The 22,575-nt window shown below is 44.0% G+C and overlaps 1 protein-coding gene across 2 annotated transcripts in view; it reads right to left on the reverse strand.

Moving 5' to 3' along the window:
• PTPRC (protein tyrosine phosphatase receptor type C) overlaps positions 1-22,575 on the reverse strand; it is a 162,087-nt gene that overhangs the window by 25,101 nt on the left and 114,411 nt on the right. For both annotated transcript variants that reach the window (XM_068125242.2, XM_078783738.1), the window contains 9 exons: positions 22,447-22,512; positions 21,800-22,054; positions 10,558-10,704; positions 6,919-7,083; positions 6,670-6,822; positions 6,128-6,292; positions 5,464-5,684; positions 5,257-5,314; positions 4,339-4,447 (listed from right to left, as the gene is read on the reverse strand). In XM_068125242.2, coding sequence (XP_067981343.2) covers positions 4,339-4,447; positions 5,257-5,314; positions 5,464-5,684; positions 6,128-6,292; positions 6,670-6,822; positions 6,919-7,083; positions 10,558-10,704; positions 21,800-22,054; positions 22,447-22,512 — 1,339 coding nt within the window. The remainder of the gene's footprint in view (positions 1-4,338; positions 4,448-5,256; positions 5,315-5,463; positions 5,685-6,127; positions 6,293-6,669; positions 6,823-6,918; positions 7,084-10,557; positions 10,705-21,799; positions 22,055-22,446; positions 22,513-22,575) is intronic.

Here is a 22,575-nt window from a genome sequence, read left to right on the forward strand (position 1 = left end):
CTATCTCACCCTCTCTCTGTTCTTTTCACCCTATCTTTTGCTCAAGGTCATCTGCCAGCATCCTGGAAATCAGCTAACATTACCGCTTTACACAAAAAAGGTGCAAAAACAGATCCTTGCAACTACAGACCAATCAGCCTGCTCCCAATTATCAGCAAAGTCATGGAATCCATCATTGCTTCGGATATGAAATCTTTCCTCTTCTCCAATGGCTTGATCTCTGATCATCAATTTGGTTTCAGACCAGGTCACTCCACTCTGGACATGCTGCTTCTGCTGTCTCAACAATGGATGGAGGTCCTCAATGCCAAACAGGAAATCAGAGCTGTCTCCCTTGACATATCAAGGGCCTTTGATACGGTCTGGCACCCAGCTCTGCTCACCAAACTCTCCTCCTATGGTATCCATGGAAATCTCCATGCATGGCTTGCGGACTTCCTCTCTGGTCGTAGTCAACGTGTGGCCCTGAATGGATTTCTCTCATCTCCCCTTCCTGTTCAGGCTGGAGTTCCCCAAGGAAGTGTGCTGGGCCCTGTGCTTTTTCTGGTCTTTATCAATGATCTCTCTGACTCTCTGGAAAATCCTCTCTATCTCTTTGCTGATGACTCCACTCTCTGCCGCTCCATTCCTCTTCCCTCAGATCGGCAGTCTGCAGCCTCCTCACTCTCTGAAGACCTGGACAAAATCACAGACTGGTCAAACAAGTGGAACATGTCTTTCAATCCTGCCAAATCTCACTCTCTTACTATGTCTCTCCGAAAAGATCGACTGGACAACCCTCCCATCTACTTTCTCAACAATCCTCTCCAAGAAGTTCTGTCACTCAAGCTTTTGGGTCTCACTATCTGCCATGATCTTTCTTGGGAAAACCACATTTCCAAGCGGGCCTCCAAAGCCAGTCGCCGACTGGGCATCCTCCGTCGTGCGAAGTCCTTCCTCGGCACACCTGAGCTCCTCACCACATACAAGGCTTTCATCCGCAGCTCAATGGAATACTGTTCTCCCCTATGGGCTGGTGCTCCTGCCTCACACCTGGCTCGGCTTCACGCTGTTGAATCCAAAGCTTTCAAAATCATTGGAATCTCCCGCGATGAAGCTATCTCTGAGGGCCTTTCACTCACTCACCGCAGGCAGGTAGGTGGTCTTTCTGTCTTCTACCGACTCCTCTCTGGCCTGGCTCCCCCAGCTCTCTCTGTGCTCTGTCCCCCAAATATTCCTACAGGTCGCACAAGATCTGCCAGCAACCCTCTGATGGTTAAACTGCCGAAATCTCGGCTCTCTGCTCACCTTCACTCTTTCATTCCTCTTTTCTCCCGCCTGTGGAACAAACTCCCACACTCCCTTCAATCCCTCTCCTCCCTCCAGGTCTTTAAAACAGCTGTTCACCACCATCTCTTATCTTCCCCCATCCATAACCTTGATCTTTTCTACCCCCACTAATTCACCCCAGATCCACCTTGTTTGAAATTCCAACTTATTTCCTGGAAATCCTGGCAGTGTCCATATGTTTATACCTCTCCCACCCCCCCCCTTTCACATGCCTCCCCCCCTTCACATGCCTCCCCCCCTTCACATGCCTCCCCCCCAAAGCCCTCTCCCTCCCACAGATCTCTCGATGTCTCCATGTCTCGGTCCCTGCTCTCAAATGTTGTGTTTGTGTCCTTCCCCCTCTCTCCCCATCTTGTCTACCGCTCCCGATGTTATTTGTTTTATGTGTCTGTTTGTCTTTCTGTGTGATTAATGTTCGCTCTTTCACGAGCCTCGATTTTGTATCCAAAAAAAAAAAAAAAAAAAAAAAAGGTCGACAAAACCGTTTTTGGGAGGAAATTTTTTCGAATTATCTAAGGGATCTAAAGTTTTTTTAGGGTCATAAAGGGGTCTAAATTGTTTAAAGAATCGACGATATTAAAAGGGTCAAATGGGGTCTTAAGGTGTCTAAGGACGAAAGAGCAAAAGGGGTCAAAAGTGTCCAAATGGTCTTCCATCTGAAAAAACATCCATTTTCATCCGATTGACTTGAAAATGGAACAGCATTTGCATATTGCCTCACTGAATTGGGAAACCAACTATTTTTTGGTTCATAAGGTCAAAGGTTAACTTAAGGTCAAACTTCCAAAATCATCAATTTTCATGTGAAAAATCATCAATTTTTTAATCAAATTGACTTGAAATTTTAACAGCATTTTTATAGTGCCGCACTGAATTGGGAAGCCAACTACTTTTGAGGTCGAAAGGTCAAAGGTCAACTCTAGGTCAAACTTCTAAAATCATTAATTTTCATCTAAAAATCATCACATCCTATTAACTCAAGCTTTGATCAGGATTGTCAATTTTAATATTGATGAAATGGACAAAATGCTGGATCAATTGCAATATTTTTTGGGGATGTGGGGAGGGGGGTGTGGGGGGGAGGAGGGTGGATTTTTCAAGTATCGTGCTCTGCATGACTTCTTCTTGTTTGTTTGTTTGTGACCTTATACTGCTTTGACACCACAAGATTAATCGCAACAAAACTTTTTACAATCAGATTTTGAACCATGGTGCACCAGAATAGGGTCATGAGGAGATCATTTTCTCATTATTGCCGTGTTTCACTCCCAAGTTTATTTATTTACGAACCCGACTTAATTTCTTTACTGCATGTTCACTCCTTTACACCCCTTATACCACCTCATCATGCCAATTTAGACCCTGTTAAAACCCTTTAGACCCACCCCCCCCCCCTTCACACCCATATAGACCTGTTTGAGACATATACTCCTTTTCCAACCCTTTTCAGATGTATTTTAAGACCCTTTGGACACTTTAGACCCCAATCGCTCCTTTTAAGACCCTTAGACTCATTAGACCATTATAAGACCCGTTAAACACTTTAGACCCCTTAGAAAATTGAAAAACATTCCCCTGAAAATCAGGGGTGAGGAGGGATATTTGAAGGGGAGGGGTGAGGGGAGAGATAAGAAGGGGAAGGGTGAGGGGTGAGATTTGAAGGGGAGGGTGAGGGGGGAGATTTGAAGGGGAGGGTGAGGAAGAGTTTTGGAGGGGAAGAGTCGAGGGGAGATTTGAAGGGGAGGAGTGATGGGGGAGATTTGGAGGGGAGGGGTGAGGGGGAGTTTAGGAGGGGATGGGTAAGGTGGGAGTTTAGGAGGGGAGGTGCAAGGGGGGTAGCATTGAAAGGGAGGGTGAGGGGGAGATTTGAAGGGGAGGAGTGGGGGAGGAGTTTTGAAGGTGAGGGGGGAGATTTGAAGGGGAGGGGCAAGGTTGGGAGATTTGGAGGAGAGGGGTGAGGGGGGAGTTCAGGAGGGGAGGGGTGAGGGGGGAGTTTGGGTGGGGAGGGGCAAGGGGGTAGAATTGAAAGGGAGGGTGAGGGGGGAGTTTTGAAGGGGAGGGGTGGGGGAGGAGTTTTGAAGGTGAGGGGGGAGATTTGAAGGGGAGGGGCAAGTTTGGGAGATTTGGAGGAGAGGGGCGAGGGGGGAGTTTAGGAGGGGAGGGGTGAGGGGGGAGTTTAGGTGGGGATGGGTGAGGTGGCAGTTTCAGAGGGGAGGGGAAAGGGGAGAGATTTGAAAGTTTTGAATGATTAATGAAAATCGAACATTTAGTACAAACTGGATTTCTTGAGATTTTGAAATCAGAGATCCGTCTGAAAACGTTTGAGGAGGGGTGGAATGAAGGTGAGTTTATCGAATGTAGAAAGGAAGAACTGTAAGAGATTGAATTTTTTTGTGAAATAGCATGATTTAATGAGCAAATTGAAGACAGCCTTTTGAAGAGGAAGAAGAAGAGCGAGTTATAATATACAAATTAATACAGCACTGCAGGGGGAAGTTGAAACATTTTAAAACAAACCCGTGAACAGTCTGGGAATTTCCCTGCAATGAGTGCAGGGAGGATGGGAAAGGACGATGAATTGCAAAACAAGTTCAGAATGAGGAACAGAAGAATGGATTTTATACTGAACTTCCGTTTCTACCAACACACATTAAAAAAAAAATGCTCATTTCAGGTGAGACGTCTACAGAACTCTGTCAGTGATGGGTACTCTGCTCGTATACCTATAAATATCATTCTATTCACCGAAAAACTATGTTCAATCCAGTATTTAGGTTATACTCTGCACTTAGATTTGATAAGTGATTTGTGGGATGATGTTGTGAAGATGGTTTATGATGGAAGGGACAAATTAGTTACAGTGGTTTGGATTGAGGTTCAGTAAATCGATACAAACATACAGATGACAGTAAACGATGACACAGGGTTTAGGGATCATTGTCATAATTTATTTTCAAATGCTATATTTTTCATTGGTGAAGTAATAAACAGCAGAGGATGAATACTGACCTTATCAACAACCCCTTTGCTTTCAGCATCTTGAATGCCATGAATAGAAGAACAACAATGACCAAACAAATGAAAAACGCCATCAACCCAATGGTTAGTTTTGAATTGTCTGCAAAAGAAACCAAAGTTAAAGGTTTTGAGCTTAGAAGACTCAATAAGTTTGACTTTTAATTTGTACATTGGTAATCGTTACACATAGTTCTACATTTATCTATATTACATAGACTACATTAAAAACAAATAAGGGCAATACCTCTGGGCTCACCTGGTAGAACTAGGGAACCACTGGTAGACGTGGATGCCCCACAAAATATTTAAATTAGCCGGAGGTTTGAACAATCTTGTGAGAGTACCATGCAGATATGATTCCTAACAAGTTACATATGAATCAGGCGAATACTTTATGAGTAGTCACAAGTAGCGATCACAGAATCGGAATGACATTTGACCTTTAAATTGACCAGCTTAATGTGAATTTTTTGATAGGATTCGCAAGGCATCAGGAGGCCTTGGTCCTGCAGAAGTTTCACAAAGTTTGGTGAAAATAGGACGTTTAGTTTCAACATCAAAAACCATCCGTAATCCCTCCCCCCCTTAGACCCTGATTTTTTTTTCAAACTTTAGTACGTCACGGGTGATGAAGGTTGTGGTCAAGTTTCATCGAAATCGTGTGTGCAGTTTCGGAGAAGAAGATCCGCGTGTTGTACATACTACTGACTCACTGACTGACGGACGCTACGCCCCGATGCTAATACCTCACCTGAACAATGCTCCAGGGGAGCTAAAAATGAGTTATGGTTGCGTGTTGTGTCATGTTGTGTGAGGTTTGGGGTCTGGGGGTTTCTTGAACAAATAATATGTGACAATAATACAATGCAAATGATATTTAACAAATACTGAAAAGTCTTCTCGACTTACAAGATGTAGTAAAGGAAGTCGAAGCGTCCGCCCCTTTGAATTCGTTATGGGCAGAAACCTAAACACAAACAATGTACTAACATCAAAATGGTCAGCATCAAATTTCAATAATCAAATACAAAATCGAATAATTAATTAACAAATAGTATTCATTGACACACGTATTTGTGTAAAAATAAATAAATATATATAAGAAGTTCAAAGTACCTTGATTTCATATTTGGTGCTGTAGTGAAGATTTTCAAACGTTTTTTGTAGATTGTTTTGTAGATTGTAGACAAAATGGTTGCATTTCTCTCTGATACAAATATGAATTTTATAATGACGCAGCTTGCCATTGAGAGAGTTTGGCTCCTTCCAGGACACAATAAAGGCATTATCCACATCCTTTATTGCCCGTACCTTCAGGCCTCGTGGTTCGCTGGGAACTAAATGAACACAAAAAGGCTAGAAACACAAAGCACAGCAAAAAATAATATCATATTCCTGAATAATTCCTGCAGAAATGCCTCTCCCTGTTACAGTATATGCTGCAGAATGTCGAGACAAAAATGCTATTTTTTATTTTTTAAATGAAGACAACCTCACCCTGACTTCCCTTAATGTACCCGTATATCATGCCAAGAGAAGAACCTGAACATTCTCTCATCACCTTTATCCCCTTCGATCCACCACCCTTGCCTACCCCACACCTCAAGTTAACTCATAATTATCATCCTCGCAGTTTAAATTCCAACAGATTGGAAAATGAGATTCACGATTCCTCCTGTATTTTTCAAAAGCATTTCAGGCTCATCAATTGTACAAAAAATTACCTTTTATCCTCTTCAGGTTGCAATGCTTACAAAGCCTCGATTTTATCAGTACTTACTCCCTTCAGGAGAAATGAAAGTTGTTGTTGCGTTCCCTCCATGAATCTCATGACCATCGCGGGTTTTTGTAATGGCATGGACTGTTACATTGTATTTGGTGAAAGGTTTGAGATTCTTGAGCTCACAAGTTGTAGAACTTTCATTCATTGCGTCACATCGAACCACTGAAAACATAATATGGACACAAGTTAAAGGGGAAATGGAATATAAATGAAAATGACCAGTGTGTCTTTGCTTGTTATCTCCAAAAGCGGGTTTCAGAAGGTGGAACAGAGCCCTCCTAGGTTTCGATCTATCCACCTTTGTGTGTGTGTGTGTGTGTGTGTGTGTGTGTGTGTGTGTGTGTATGTATGTATGTATGTATTTATGTATGTATGTGTGTGTATGTATGTATGTATGTGTATGTATATGTGTGTGTGTGTGCGTATGTATGCGTGTATGTGTGTGTGTATGTATGTATGTGTGTGTGTGTGTATGTATGTGTGTGTGTGTGTGTGTGTGTGTGTGTGCGTGCGTGCGTGCGTGTGTGCGTGTGTGTTACCAGTCTTTTCCATTGTCGTCGCATTAATGAAATTCACTCTGTACTCTTTTATTTCACCATTCTTTGTCGATGGTTCTTCCCAGGTGAGATCAGCGCCATACGTTGTGTTTGTACCTTTAGGATTGGCTTTCAGAGATCTCGGCTCTGACGATTCTGGCGATATAAGAGACATTATGATTGAAATGCGAATGTTCACTCTTCTAAACTAACATTGAGATTGTAAAACAATTATTTTTTTTTAATGCTTACTTCCCACTTCAGTTTTTTGCTGAATGAGGTTTGGGTCAGAAGTTCTATTATATCCAAAAACGACCACACTGCAGTTGTAATCCATGTTCGCTGTAACATTATTAAAGACCCAAGAATTGTCTGGGCTGCCATACTTTGAATACTCCTTCAATGGATCTGCAGTACCTGTGCATGAAAACGAAAGAATGACCATGAAACCTTCCATATGGATTCCAAAAAAGAAAACAACTCACACCTTCTCACAATCATTTCAAATTCAAATCATTTATTTTCACTCTCATTTCCTATCTCAGAGTTTGAGTCTGTTGGTGCAAATGTTTCGCAGGGTGGGTGGTTCGTGTGCAGCATCATTTCTGCATCATTTCTTTGGGCTCGTCTGCCGCTGATGCAATGCCTCTATATAACCAGTTATCTGGGGCTCATTTTGCCGACCTCGGAAGGACGACAGGCCCACCCGGCGTTAATTCAACGGGATTCAAACTCAGGACCTCAGGATCCCAAGCCCGCCACCCTAACCATTAGGCCAACACCAGGTAGGTTTCACAGGGTATGCTGTACTTTGGGTGAACTCATACTGGCAGATACAGTAGCAATGCATTAATTAATATGCAGCAAGTGGCTGCAGGTTTACATACACTAACTTGAGGGGGGGTGGGGAGGGGAGGGGTGATGGCATCACATCAAAGACATCATCAAAGACATAAAATGTCATAGCCCCTGCCGTGGTTTTTTGTAATTTTTCTGTATGGAATTAAAGACTGTCATCTTTGATCGGATGACAATACAAAATCTTCTGCATATGTATACTCTCATGCATTGTCTTTGTGCCAAGTTTTGTTCTTGCATGTCGGAGAAATGGCCGGGGACACGTTTAAGTAACAAAATGGCCCCCAGTCGGCCATCTTGGATCTGTTCTCGAAAGAAATGACGTGCCCATCACATCCCATATATAACCCATCATTCCATTATCTGTGTGCCAAATTTGAACAAGATCAGTAAATGCATGTCTGAGAAATGTTTGAGGACGTGTTCAATATCGGGTTTTTTACAACTAAAATGGCCGCCAGTCGGCCATATTTAATCGCATCGCGAAACAAAATAATTTGCATATGTATACCATCATGTGTTTTCTTTATACCAAGTATCAAAAAATTGGTCCATACATCTCCGAGATATGGTTGCGGATGCAAAGACACACAGAATTGGTCCACGAGACCAAATCCATAAGTCACCGTTTCGGACAAAGTCCAACAGGAGCTAATAATTAAAAATGAAAAGCTGAAATGTCTTGAGTCAATAAGTATTCAACCCCTTTGCTATGACATTCTAAACTGAGCTCAGGTTTTTTTTTCTTTTGAATACTCAGTCGAGGCTCATGTAAGAGCTAACACATAGAACATATAATAAAGGGAGCTGGAGGCAAGAGGGGGAGAGAGAGAAAGGGAAGCACAAAAACAGTCAGGAACAGGGACATCAGGAGATATGTGGAAGAGAGAGGGCTGTGGCAGGGTACACCGCATAAATAATATGGACACCACAGGGGATTTCAGGAAAGAAAACAGGAAATTTAAAGGTGGGTTTGAGGTGAATGAGATGCATCCAATTTCCTTTGATCATCCTTGAGATGTCGCTATAACTTGATTGGAGTTCACCTGTGGCCTATTCAATTGATTGGACGTGATTTAGAAATAAACACACCTTTCTGTATAAGATCCCACAGTTGACAGCACATGTGAGAGCAGAAACTCAACCATGAAGTCCAAGTAACTGTCCACAGAACTCGAAGATAGAATTGTGAGGAGGCATAGATCTGGGGAAGGGTATAAAACAATTTATACAATGTTGAGCGTTCCAAAGAGCACAGTGAGCTCCATCATGGAAAAATGGAAAGACTATGGAACTACCCACTCTTCCTAGAGCTGGCCGTCTGACCAAACTAAGCAACTGGGCAAGAAGGACCTTGGTCAGGAGGTCACCAAAAACCAAATGACCACTCTGACAGAACTACAGAGTTCCTTGGTTGACATGAGAACCTACCAGAAGGACAACAGTCTCTGAAGCACTTCACAAATCTAGGCTTTATGGAAGAAAGTGCAGATGGAAGCCGCACCTGAAAAAAGGCACATGACAGCATGCCTTTAGTTTTCATAAAAGCAAATGAAAGTTTCTGAGAGCATGAAGCAAAATATTCTGTGGTCCGACAAGACGAGAATTGAACCCTTTAGCCTGAATAAAAAACCACCTTTAGAGGCCATTTTTCCCCGCAAGCGGGGGTTGGCCTTTTTCGGGAACCGTGGTTGTTGTTGTTTTTCGGTCTCCTTTTTGAAGCAATGTTTTACGGCCGGATGCCCTTCCTGACGCCAACCCTTTTTGCCGCCTTTAACGACAAACAGGGAATTACCAGTGAACTGGTCCTCAATTAGTCGACCTCGGAAGGATGACAGGCTGAGTCAACCCCCCTGGCGTTAATTCAGCGATCGACCGGGATTCGAACCCAGGATCCTAAGCCGGCACCCTAGCCGCTAGCCCAACACCAGGGTTTAGCCTGAATGCAAAGCACTATTATTATTATGTCTGCAGTAAACTTAGCACAGATCATAACCCATCTAACACCATCCCCACCATGAAGCATAGTGGGGGCAGCATCATGTTATGAGGATGATTTTCAGTGGCAGGGACTGGGAGACTTGTGAGGATAGAGGGAACAATGAATGGAGCCAAATACAGGCAAATCCTTGAGTCAAACTTGCTTCAGAGTGCAAAAGATCTTAAACTGTGGTGAAGATCTAAGTTCCAACAGGACAATGACCCCAAGCATCCAGCCACAACAACACTGGAATTGCTTCAGTACAAGAACGTGAAATTCCTTGAATGGCCTAGTCAAAGCCCACACTTAAATCGCATTGTGAATCTGTGGAAAGACTTGAAGATTGCTGTTCACCGACACTCCCCATCCAACTTGACAGAGCTTGAGCAAATCTGAAAGGAAGAATGGGAGAAACTCCCCAAATCCAGATGTGCAAAGCTGATCCAGACATACCTGAGAAGACCCGAAACTGTAATCACTTGCAAAGGTACTTTGACAAGTATTAACTCAGGGGGTTGAATACTTATGTAAATTGGATATTTCTGTATTTCATCTTTAATTTTTAATCAGGATTTCTAAAAACAAATTTCCACTTTGACATTATGGGGTATTATGTGTAGATCAGTGACAAAAAATCTCAAGTTCATCCATTTTAAATTCAGGCTGCAACACAACAAAATGTGAAAAAGACAAAGGGTGTGAATACTTTCTGAAGGCACTGCAAATGGCTTTGCTTGATATAATCATTTTCTCAGCCTTCTTAGTTATCATGGAAATGATTGCCTGGAGTTCCTTTACTGGACCTCGGAGCATATGTGTGTTGTTTCATAAAATTAACAAAAACAGAAATCCATCGCAGAACACCTCTTTGAAATGTCTGGACACGAATAATCAAATAGTTTTTACCAAAATACCGGTCTATCATTGAACAGCACTTGCTTATGATTTCACTCCGCGACACTTTTCCTAATGGATGGATACACTTGGAAAACGTTGTTATATGATGAATATCTGAACAGCTTGGTCAATAAATAAGAATAAGCACACATTACCTTTACATGTGATATTGTATTTCAGTTCGGTGCAATTCCCCTTCGTCCACGCTGTTGGCACTTCCCAAAAAAGTCGAAGATTCACGAGCTTAGTGGTGCGGTTGTACACACTCGATGAATTGAGAAACTTGACTGCACCAATGGTTGCTTGAAAAATACAACACGTTTGATAAACAGGTACAGAGGCACGACATACCCGTTACATTGTCTCAGCAAGTTTTTTTTTTTAAATACAGAAATATTATTTTCATTTCAATCGGATGATGATAAATTTTGCTATCACATTCAACTCATCTAATGGTATCACAAACTAAATCCATAGATCTCCAAAGCAATTATTAAATTGTGTTAGATGCAATTGGCTGAAAATAAACTTTGTAGCATGATATACATACAGGTACAAAACCTAAATACCTCAGTACCTGTACATCCCAAGGGTAATTGCTTGCCATGATATGTGACCAGAGCAAGTATTTGGAACTTGTTCAGGGTATCAGCATATAATATGGCCTACACATTCTACAATGGTCATTTTAACACTGAACTAGAACAGCACTCTTCAACGTCACGTCGACCGATATGCCTCCGCCCACATTATAACATCATTATAAAACTTGAACCAAGTTTGATTTAAATCCATTCAGCTGTTCTCAAGTTATCACATTTTTACCTGACATGACCTCTGACCTATGGCCTTTGCCCTCAGGAACCAAAATCGAATCAGTTAATCTTTACATAATTATACATATCTGTACCAAGTTTAAATTGGATCACTTCAGCCATTCTCAAGTTATAGACCTATTACAGACTTTGACCTTTGACCTCTTGACGCCAAAATCGAATCTTTTTTTTTTTGGATACAGAGTCGAGGCTCATGGAAGAGCTAACACATTACACACGAAAACATGAACGGACCCCATAAAAATACAATAAATAAAGGGAGCGGGAGAAAAGAGGGGGAGAGAGAGGAAACCATACAAGCACGACAGTAGAGAACAGGGATGTCGGTAGATCTGTGGAAGGGAGAGGGCTGGGGGGGGGGGGGGGGGGGTGGGGGGTGGCGAGGGAAAGGGGTACACGGTACACGGTATAAAGCAAATGAACACGAGGAGGAATTTCAGAAAAGAAGTTGGGGATTGAAAGAGGTGGATTTGGGGTGTTTTAACAGGGGTAGAAAAGATCAAGGTTTTGGATGGGGGAAGATAGGGGAAGATAAGAGAAGGTGGTGAACAACTGTTTTAAAGACCTGGAGGGAGGAGTGGGATTGAAGAGAGTGAGGGAGTTTGTTCCAGAGGTGGGAGAAAAGGGGAATGAAAGAGTGAAGGTGAGCAGAGAGCCTAGATTTTGGCAGTTTAACCATAAGAGGGTTGCAGGCAGATTTTGTGCGACCTGAAGGAATATTTGGGGGACAGAGCACAGATGAGCAAGGCCGGAAAGGAGTCGGTAGAAGCCAGAAAGACCACCAACCTGCCTACGGTGAGAGAGTGAAAGGCTCTCAGAATCAGCTTCATCGCGGGAGATTCCAATGATTCTGAAAGCTTTGGTTTCAACAGCGTGAAGCCGAGGCAGGAGCACCGGCCAAGAGGGGGGAACAGTATTCCATTGAGCTGCGGGTGAAAGCCTTGTATGTGGTGAGGAGATCAGAAGTGCCGAGAAAGGACTTGGCACAATGGAAGATGCCCAGTCGGCGACTGGCTTTGGAGGCCAGCATGGAAATGTGGTTTTCAAATTATAATATTGACCCCAAAATCTAATCAGTTCATCTTTACCTCATTATACATACCTGCACCAAGTTTGACTAAGATCCCTTCAGCCGTTAACAAGTTAACGCGACAACGAAAACCTATCACGGACGAACGAAAGGACGGACAACCGGACGGACAACCTGAAAACATAATGCCTCCGTTGACTTCGTCCACGGAGACATAAAAATGCATGCTCACAGAAATTAATGTGTTTGAAAGGATTACGCGCTCTGCATTACAATATTCCTTACATATTACGAGGAAAAATGTTTGTAGTCAAATCCTATTAGCCCATCCATGCCGAGACGGGGATTTATAATCGTGTGTGTGTGTGTGTGTGTGTGTGTGTGTGTGTTTCTGTCTGGGTCATAGCTCTTTTACCATTTGAGCTATTGTCATCAAATTTTCACTAAACCTTTATTATGATCATACGGAAAAGGCAAATTAATAATTTTGTCAAAAGGTCAAAGTCACATAAAATCGTCAATTTTCATCCGATTGACCTGAAATTTTAAGAATTTGCATATTGGGTCACTGAATTGGTTCACCAATCAAAAGCTACAAGCCCATTGTTTTTATTAGATCAAAAGGTCAAAGGTCAAGTTTGTGTTAAATCACTAATTTTGACCAGATTGACTTGAAATGTTTTTTTTTTTCATTGTTTTTTTTTTTTTTTTTGGTATACAAGATCGAGGCTCGTGAAAGAGCTAACATTAATCACACAAAAAGTGAAACCGACACATAAAACACAAAAAATAAGGGGAGCGGTAGACAAGATGGGGAGAGAGGGGGAAGGACACAAACACAACATTTGAGAGCAGGGACACAACAACAACAACAACATGCATTTTAAGGCCATTTTCCCTGCTAGAGCGGGGGTTAGCCTTGCGGTCCTCATGACAATCTTCGCCATCTTGCCCTATTTTCTGCATCTCTCCTCGTTAATCCCCTTGCCTGCATTTCTTCTTCCACCATCTTTTGCCAAGTCTTTCTCGGTCTTTCCCCGTCCTCTACTTCCTTCTACATTCATTTCCATCACTCTTCTCAACCAGTCACTTTCATCCTTCCTCAACACATGACCAAACCATCTCAACCTGTTCCTCTTCACAACATCAATCACAGGCTCTATTCCCATCATTTTTCGCAATTCATCATTTGTCTTCCTCTCTCTCAACGATACTCCGCACATCCATCGAACCATTCGCATTTCCACCCTTTCCAACCTTCGTTGCTGCTCTACGTTCATTACCCATGTCTCGCTCCCATAAATCATAACACTTCTCACACATGCAGCATACACCTTTCCCTTCAGCTTCAACGACACTCCCCTCCTCATCAGCACGCCACTCAGTTCCCGAAACTTCTTCCATGCACATCTCACTCTAGCAACCGTTGCCGAGTCTGATCCACCTTCTCCATTCAGCATGTCTCCGAGGTAGCAAAATGTTTTCACACCTTCCAGCTTCATGCCGTCTCCAAGATCCAACTCAACATTTCCTACATCCTGAGAGCAGGGACATCGGGAGAAATGTGGGAGGGGGAGGGCTTGGGGGGAGGTGGGAGAGGTATAAAACATATGAACACTGCAAGGACTTCCAGGAAAGAAGTTGGAATTAAAAAAAAAAAAAAGTGTATCTGGGGTGAATTAGACGGGGGTAGAAAAGATCAAGGTTTTGGATGGGGGAAGATAAGAGATGGTGGTGAACAGCTGTTTTAAAGACCTGGAGGGAGGAGTGGGATTGAAGGGAGTGGGGGAGTTTGTTCCAGAGGCGGGAGAAAAGAGGAATGAAAGAGTGAAGGTGAGCAGAGAGCCTAGATTTTGGCAGTTTAACCATAAGAGGGTTGCAGGCAGATATTGTGCGACCTGAAGGAATATTGGGGGGACAGAGCACAGAGAGAGGTGGGGGAGCAAGGCCGGAGAGGAGTCGGTAGAAGACAGAAATACCACCAACCTGCCTGCGGTGAGTGAGTGAAAGGCCCTCGGAGTTAACTTAATCGCAGGAGATTCCAATGATTCTGAAAGGTTTGGTTTCAACAGCGTGGAGCCGAGCTAGGTGTGAGGCAGGAGCACCAGTCCAGAGGGGGGAACAGTATTCCATTGAGCTGCGGATGAAAGCCTTGTATGTGGTGAGGAGCTCAGGTGTGCCAAGGAAGGACTTCGCATGACGGAGGATGCCCAGTCGGCGACTGGCTTTGGAGGCTAGCTTGGAAATGTGGTTTTCCCAAGAAAGATCATGGCAGATAGTGAGACTCAAAAGCTTGAGCGACAGAACTTCTTGGGGAGGATTGTTGAGAAAGTAGATGGGAGGGTTTTCCAGTCAGTCCTTTCGGAGAGACATTGTAAGAGTGTGAGATTTGTCAGGATTGAAAGACATGTTCCACTTGTTTGACCAGTCTGTGATTTTGTCCAGGTCTGCAGAGAGTGAGGAGGCTGCAGACTGCCGATCTGAGGGATGAGGAATGGAGCGGCAGATCGTGGAGTCATCAGCAAAGAGATAGAGGGGATTTTCCAGAGAGTCGGAGAGATCATTGATGAAGACCAGAAATAGCACAGGGCCCAGAACACTACCTTGGAGAACTCCAGCCAGAACAGGAGGGGAGATGAGAAAAATCCATTCAGGGCCATACGTTGCCTACGACCAGGGAGGAAGTCCGCAAGCCATGAGTGGAGATTTCCATGGATACCTTAGGAGGAGGGTTTGGTGAGCAGAGCTGGGTGCCAGACTGTATCGAAGGCACGTGATATGTCAAGTGAGACAGCTCTGATTTCCTGTTTGGCATTGAGGACCTCCATCCATTGTTGAGGCAGCAGAAGCAACATGTCCAGAGTAGAATGACCTGGTCTGAATCCAAATTGATGATCAGAGATCAAGCCATTGGAGAAGAGGAAGGATTTGATATCCGAAGCAATGATGGATTCCATGACTTTGCTGATAATTGAAAGCAGGCTGATTGGTCTGTAGTTGCAAGGATCTGTTTTTGCACCTTTTTTGTGTAAAACGGTAATGTTTGCTGATTTCCAAGATGCTGGCAGATGACCTTGAGCAAAAGAGAGGGTAAAAAGAACAGATAGAGGGTGAGATAGAGCGGCAGAACAGGATTTTAGGACCCGTGGGCTGATGCCGTCTGGTCCAGTTGCAGAATCAGAGTCGAGGTTTGACAAAAACTTCTCCACCTTGTCAGGAGAGAAGGACACAGAGTCCAGGAGCAGTGGGTTCGACTGGGAAAGGTGGGAACAGAGAGAGATGGGTTTGGGACACAATATTTTGAGGCAAACACAGAGTTGAGGCATTCGGCTTTGTCACGTGCGGTGTCAACTGTGTAGCCATTTGAGGTAAGGGAGGGGGAACAAACACCAGAAACGGATTTGACCAGACGCCACCAGGATTTGGAGGAAGGAGACAGGTTTGAGAGTTCAATGTTGAGTGTGGAGAGATAGTGCTTCCTGGCATTGCTGAGGATAGACACACACTTGTTCCGAGCTTGGTGGAAGGAACTGAGATTGCCTTCAGTTGGATTTGCCTTCCAAGAGGCGAAGGCAAGTTGTTTCAGGGCAACTGCCTCACCACAAGATTCAGTGTACCATGGATGGGAGGAAGGGTAAGACAACTGAAGACGAGATGGGATAAATCTGTGCATGAGAGAGAGCAGTTTGCTTTGGAAGAATTCCCAGGAAGAATTGATGTCAGAGGCAGTAGAGATGGGAGACCAGTCCAGGTGATTGATGGCTGCTTGCAGCCCGTGCCAGTCGGTCTGAGTGAAATGCCAGACTCGTCGGCGCTGAGGAGGCTCTCTGACAATGGCCAGAGAGATGTCCACTTCAACAAGCACATGAACAGAAGAACCGATTGGAGCAGAAGAAGAGAAGCAGACATTTGCAGGGAAGTTAGTCATAATCAAGTCCAGAAGAGGAGATACTCCATTGACTGAGATCCGGGTCGGGAAATTGACAGATTGTGTCAGTCCCATTGAGTCGCAGAAGTCCTTTGCTGAGGTGCCATGGCTGGTGAGAGATGAACCCACACCCAGCCAGCTGGCATGATGACAGTTGAAGTCGCCACATATGAGGAAGAGAGAGTTTGGATGAGTTGACAGAAGTTGGTCCATGTTGTCCGACAGCGAAATGTAAATGGAGTCATCACTGTTTGGAGGATGGTACAGAACACATATGAAAAAAAGGTGGGAGCGGAGAGGAAGCCGTAGCCAGAGGTACTCCTGGGGGTGGGGTGGAGAGAGGGCAGTGCAACGAGAGTGAGGAAGAGAGTTTTTGATAAAGATAGCCACCCCACTACCAGGACGAGGCTCAGGTCTATCATACCGGAGGAGGGAGTAACCAGGAAGAGATATTAAGGAATCAGAGACATCTTGAAGGAGGAAAGTTTCTGTTAAGCAGATCAAGTCTGGATTGTCAGAAGCAACCTGAATGGAGAGATCAATCAGGTTTGAGCGAAGGCCCCGGATGTTTGCGGTCCATACTGTTAATGAGGAAAGAGGAGGAGCATCGGGTGCAGGACAGGGGAGGGGTAGGGTCAGATGAAGGATGAGAGGGGGAGGTAGGAAGAGCAGTTGATTGTGTGTCAGAGATTAAAGAAGAGTTACAAGAAAGGGAAGGATGAGGAGGACGAAAGGTTTGATGGTGATGGGACGAGGCACAGTGAGGGGTTGTTTGAGAGGGGGGCAGAGGAAATTAGAAGGTTGTGGGAGGTGGAGGTATGAGATAGAAGGGAGACGAAGTGGGGAGGATGCAGCTTTGAGAAGGAGGTGGGAGGAGGGAGAATTTGGGAGGGATGGTTGAGGGGAGATTTGAATGGGGAGGGGTTGGGGGGGAGTTTTGAATGGGAGGGGCAAGCGGGGAGTTTAGGAGGGGAAGGGCAAGGGGGGAGTTTAGGAGGGGAGGGGCAAGGGGGAGGGAGGAGTTTAGGAGGGGAGGGGCAAGGGGGGAGTTTAGGAGGGGAGGGGCAAGGGGGGAGTTTAGGAGGGGAGGGGCAAGGGGGGAGTTTAGGAGGGGAGGGGCAAGGGGGGAGATCTGGAGGGGGTGGCAAGGGGGGAGTTTAGAAAGTGGATGATTAATGAAAGATAAACATTTCTAACAAATTGGGTTTGTTGTGATTTTCAAGTTAGCGATCCGTTTAAGAACGATAGAGGAGGGGTGGAGTGAATGAGAATTTAGAGCATGTAGTGAGAAAGAATTATAAGAGATTGAATATTTTTTTGAAATGGAATGAGTTGATGAGGAAATTGAAAGGAGCCTTTTAAATAGGAAGAAAAACAGCATGTTGTAATAAACCACTGAATAAAACACTCCAGGGGAAAGTTTAAACATATTTAAACCGTGAAGAGAACCGTGAAGAACAATCTTATATTCACAAAGATACCAATGCGGAGAGGGAGCCTAGAGTGACAACCACGAGTCACTTGAACAGGGAAAAAGCTGGAAGCAGAGCGATAATGGGGGCGGGGCGGGACAGCGCACATGGACAGCGGCAAAAACACACGAGGAGAAAGGGAAATAAAAGTTGTTTGTTTTGTTGTTTGTTTTTTGGGGGGGGGGGGGGGTGGGGGTTACATCGTTGGACAAAGAGTAGATGTTTGCATTCGAAGAATATAGAATTTGAGCATCGGTCACTGAATTGGTTCACTAATCAAAACCTAGAGGCTATTATTTTTTAGATCTAAAGCCCAAAGGTCAAGGTTGCGTAAAATCATCAATTTTCATTCTGTATTTTCTTTTTTAACTGTTTTTGTTATTTGAGCACACAGAAGAAGACGTCTGATTACAAACGGACACGGACGGGCTTTGCATTTTCAGATGCTTTCTAGTTCCATCTGGAATCAACCAAGATTAGAAAGTTCAAAAACAATTATTCAGTTTATATTCTCATCAAATGTCCTCACATCTGATTTAAGTTGACTTGGTGTAATGGTTAGAGCGTGCACTCTGTGTATGGGAGTCATATAACAGACTTTAAAAATGGCACATGCTGCTCCCTTGCTTGATGCTCAGTACATTAAAAGGATAGAGCATGGAAAAAACAACTATAGGTTGGCAACCACAACATGGGCTTGATGGGCCAAATGGCCTACTCCTGTGTTGAAGCTCCTTAGAAAGGAACTCATATTTTATGATCACCAGTGCTGTTACTAGAAGCCGCCAGGGGAATCATGCCATTATCTTTACGATTATTACTACCATAGCAGAGTACCCTCCTTATGGGCGATCTTATTGCAAGCATGCAATACACATTCTCCTGACAAATCCCAATATTTGGGCGATGTATAGGCAACAGAGCGCTGAGTCAATTATTCCCGAAAATAAAATTAACCCGGGTTATGTATATGAAGCAAAAACATGTGTACTACTTATGTGCAGGTATAATACATTGTGGTTATATATACCTTGGATCATTCCAATTGCACCCACCCTACCCCAAAAATGTCACAATGGATGAAAACATTTTTTTGAAATCTTGATGGAATCAAAAGAAACCTGCACATGCACAACTTCAGAATGCCCTCATTGACCGCTGAAAGTTTCAGATACTGAGGTCACATCATCTGGAAGGAGTAGATTATACATGCACACACACTACATACATACTGTGCATACATACATACATACTGTACATACATACATACATACATACATACATACTCGGGATATGCTCCACAGGTTGGTCGGAGCGATGAAGAGAAGAACAAGTTCTGGTGTGCAATAGAGAAGCTGATGGAAAACGTGAAAGATAAGGACGTTGTTGTGGTAGGAGGAGACCTAAATGGACATGTGGGAAGGAGTATGGACGGTTTAGAGGGAGTTCGTGGGGGTTACGGATATGGTGTGAGAAATGGAGAAGGTGAAAGGATTTTGGAGTTTGCTGATGGAGCTGATTTGTTGATTTGTAATACTCAGTTCCAGAAAGAGGATAATAAGCTTGTTACATACACGTCAGGTGGGTCGACGACAACCGTTGACTACCTGATGGTGCGTATGCGAGATAGGGGGCACCTCCGGGACACAAAGGTGATCCCAGGGGAGGAGGCTGTTTCACAGCACCACTTGGTTGTCGGCGACATAAGGTTGAAAGGTGCGAGGAGAGCTCGGCGGGTGAAGTACCAACCGAGAATGAAGGTGTGGAGGTTGAAAGAGGTGACAGTGAAGGAGGGATTAAAAGAGAGGCTGAGTATGGTGGAGGATGATGTGGTTGAGCTTGAAAGTGGTTGGATGTCAATGAAAGATAGTCTGTTGGGAGCCGTTGGTGAGGTATGTGGATGGACAAAAGGACCACCGAGGCACTCGGAAAAATGGTGGTGGGATGACGAAGTTGGAAAGAAGATTGACGAGAAGAGGAAGAAGTTCAAGGAGTGGCAGAAGGCGAAGGGTACGGGGGCAGAAAAGGAAGAGCATGAAAGTTATAAGGCAGCCAAGAAGGCTGCAAAGAAAGAGGTAGCAAAGGCGCAGGAGGCATGTAGGAAAATGTTCGGAGAACGCTTCGATTTGGAAGAGGGTCAGAGAGTGGTATTCAGGATTGCAAAGCAGATAGCGAAAGAGAGGTGTGATGTGATGGGGGTGAGTTGCTTGAAGGATGAAGTGGGACAAATCGTTGTGGACCCAGATGGAATTAAAGGAAGATGGAAGAGATATATGGAAATACTGTTGAATGCAGAGAATGAATGGGATGGCAACATAGAGAGTAACCCAGTTTTAGGACCGGCAGAGAAGATAACCGAGAAGGAAGTTGAGGAAGCGATTAAAGCAATGAAGAGTAGAAAAGCAGGAGGACCGACGGGAGTTGTGGGAGATATGTTGAAGGCAGCGGGAAATTGGGGTGTGAAGAGAATGACAGAGATCTGCAATCTGGTGGTGAAAGAAGGCCGCATTCCAGTGGATTTGGGACCTGAGTACCCTCGTCCCTCTATACAAGGGGAAAGGTGACCCTCTGGACTGTGGCTCGTATCGAGTGATAAAGTTATTGGAGCATGGAATGAAGGTATTGGAAAGGGTGTTGGAGAGGAGGATAAGGAAGAAAGTGAAGATTGACGAAATGCAGTTTGGATTTATGCCAGGAAGAGGAACGACAGACACGCTTTTTATTGTGAGGCAGTTGCAGGAGAAGTACATGGAGAAGAGGAAGAAGTTGTTTCTTGGGTTTGTTGATCTGGAGAAAGCATTCGATAGGGTTCCACGTGAAGTAGTGACATGGGCAATGAGGATGTTAGGAGTGGAGGAATGGTTGATCAGAGTAGTGATGGCAATGTACAAAAGAGCGCGCACAGCTGTAAGGACGAAGGACGGGAACAGTGGTGAGTTTGAGGTGAAGGTGGGAGTGCATCAGGGGTCGGTACTAAGTCCACTACTATTTGTAGCTGTGATGGAGGTGCTGGCTCGAAACGTAAAGGAGGGTTTACCGTGGGAGTTGTTGTATGCAGATGATCTGGTGTTGATTGCAGAAAGTATGGATGGACTGAAGGAGAAGATGAACAAGTGGAAGGAATGTATGGAGACGAAAGGTCTGAAGGGGATTATCGGAAAAACAAAGGTGATGGCAAGTGGTAAAGCATGTGGTGAGGTGGAAAGAACTGGGAAGTGGCCATGTGCTATGTGCAGGAAGGGTGTCGGAGTGGACTCAATTCAATGTACAATGTGCGCTGAGTGGGTTCATCAAAAATGTAGTGGTTTGAGAGGGTCATTAACCAGTGTGGCAGCTACATTCAAGTGTAAGGTGTGCACAGAGGGAGCTGCAGATGGAGGAAATGTTGAGTTGGATCTTGGAGACGGCGTGAAGCTGGAAGGTGTGAAAACATTTTGTTACCTAGGAGACATGCTGAATGGAGAAGGTGGATCAGACTCGGCAACGGTTGCTAGAGTGAGATGTGCATGGAAGAAGTTTCGGGAACTGAGTGGCGTGCCGACGAGGAGGGGAGTGTCGTTGTAGCTGAAGGGAAAGGTGTATGCTGCATGTGTGAGAAGTGTTATGATTTATGGGAGCGAGACATGGGTAAAGAACGTAGAGCAGCAACCAAGGCTGGAAAGGGTGGGAATGCGAATGGTTCGGTGGATGTGTGGAGTATCGTTGAGAGAGAGGAAGCCAAATGATGAATTGCGAAAGATGATGGGAATAGAGCCTGTGATGGATGCTGTGAAGAGAAACAGTTTGGTCATGTGTTGAGGAAGGATGGAAGTGACTGGTTGAGAAGAGTGATGGAAATGAATGTGGAAGGAAGTAGAGGACGGGGAAGACCGAGAAAGACTTGGCTAAAGATGGTCGAAGAAGAAATGCGGGCAAGGGGGTTAACAAGGGGAGATGCAGAAAATAGGGCAAAATGGAGAAGATTGTCATGGGACCGCAAGGCTAACCCCTGCTCTTGTAGGGAAAATGGCCTTTAAAATGCTTGTTGTTGTATGTGACACATTAACATACACATTTAATTGAAGAGATTTCATTTTTTTCATGTTGCACTTTTAAGACAATTGTAAAAAGGGCTTCTTGTTTCTGACTTACCAGGATATGAAGTTTCCACTTCCACATCCATAGTGTCGTTGCATGTACTGCAATTTAACACCACATTAATGGTGTATTTTGTGCAGGGCTCGAGGTTGAAGATCTGTCTGATTGAGAGAGTTTCATTGTCAAAGGTGACGTTCATACTTGTGGGTTTATCTTTTATTTTGACATCCTGTACGGAGCAATTTTCATTCGACTTGATCTGCAGAGTGATGTTTTGGTCTTGTCTTTCAATTGCAGTTATATTAGCACCTGAAATAAAAAAATGAAAGTACATGTTTTTATTTGTTCAATAACTTTCTATGTTCAAGAAGGCAGTTCAAGAAGTTCCCCAAATGGGAAACTCACAAGTCTACAACATGTCAACAAAGTATAACGAAATATACCTCGTATGCAAAATAAAAAGAATACTAAATACATATAATCTCACTCCGGTTATGTAGAAAAATAAAACATCAGCAAATCCTGGAACTTAATTTGTTTCTCGTTTGCAATTTTTTTTTTGAATGTCCTTGTAGAAAGTGATAAGAAAAACAGGCAAATATGACTAGAATAATGAACAGAATGGAAGTTGTTTTTTTTCCAAATGATCATTTGGATGTGAATGTTGGTAAACATTATGAAATGCGGTATTTCCTCCTCACCACTGCATTGTTCTGGAGTGGGTGTTGTTGGAGAAATGGCAGAGGAGACTCCAGAGCTTGCCATGACTGGAAAGGAACAAGTTTTGGTGAATATGATCACGAACAAGAGCACATTGTAAGTATTATGTA

Source organism: Myxine glutinosa, chromosome 8 (assembly GCF_964187855.1).
Source record: "Myxine glutinosa chromosome 8, kmMyxGlut1.1, whole genome shotgun sequence".
NCBI lineage: Eukaryota > Metazoa > Chordata > Myxini > Myxiniformes > Myxinidae > Myxine > Myxine glutinosa.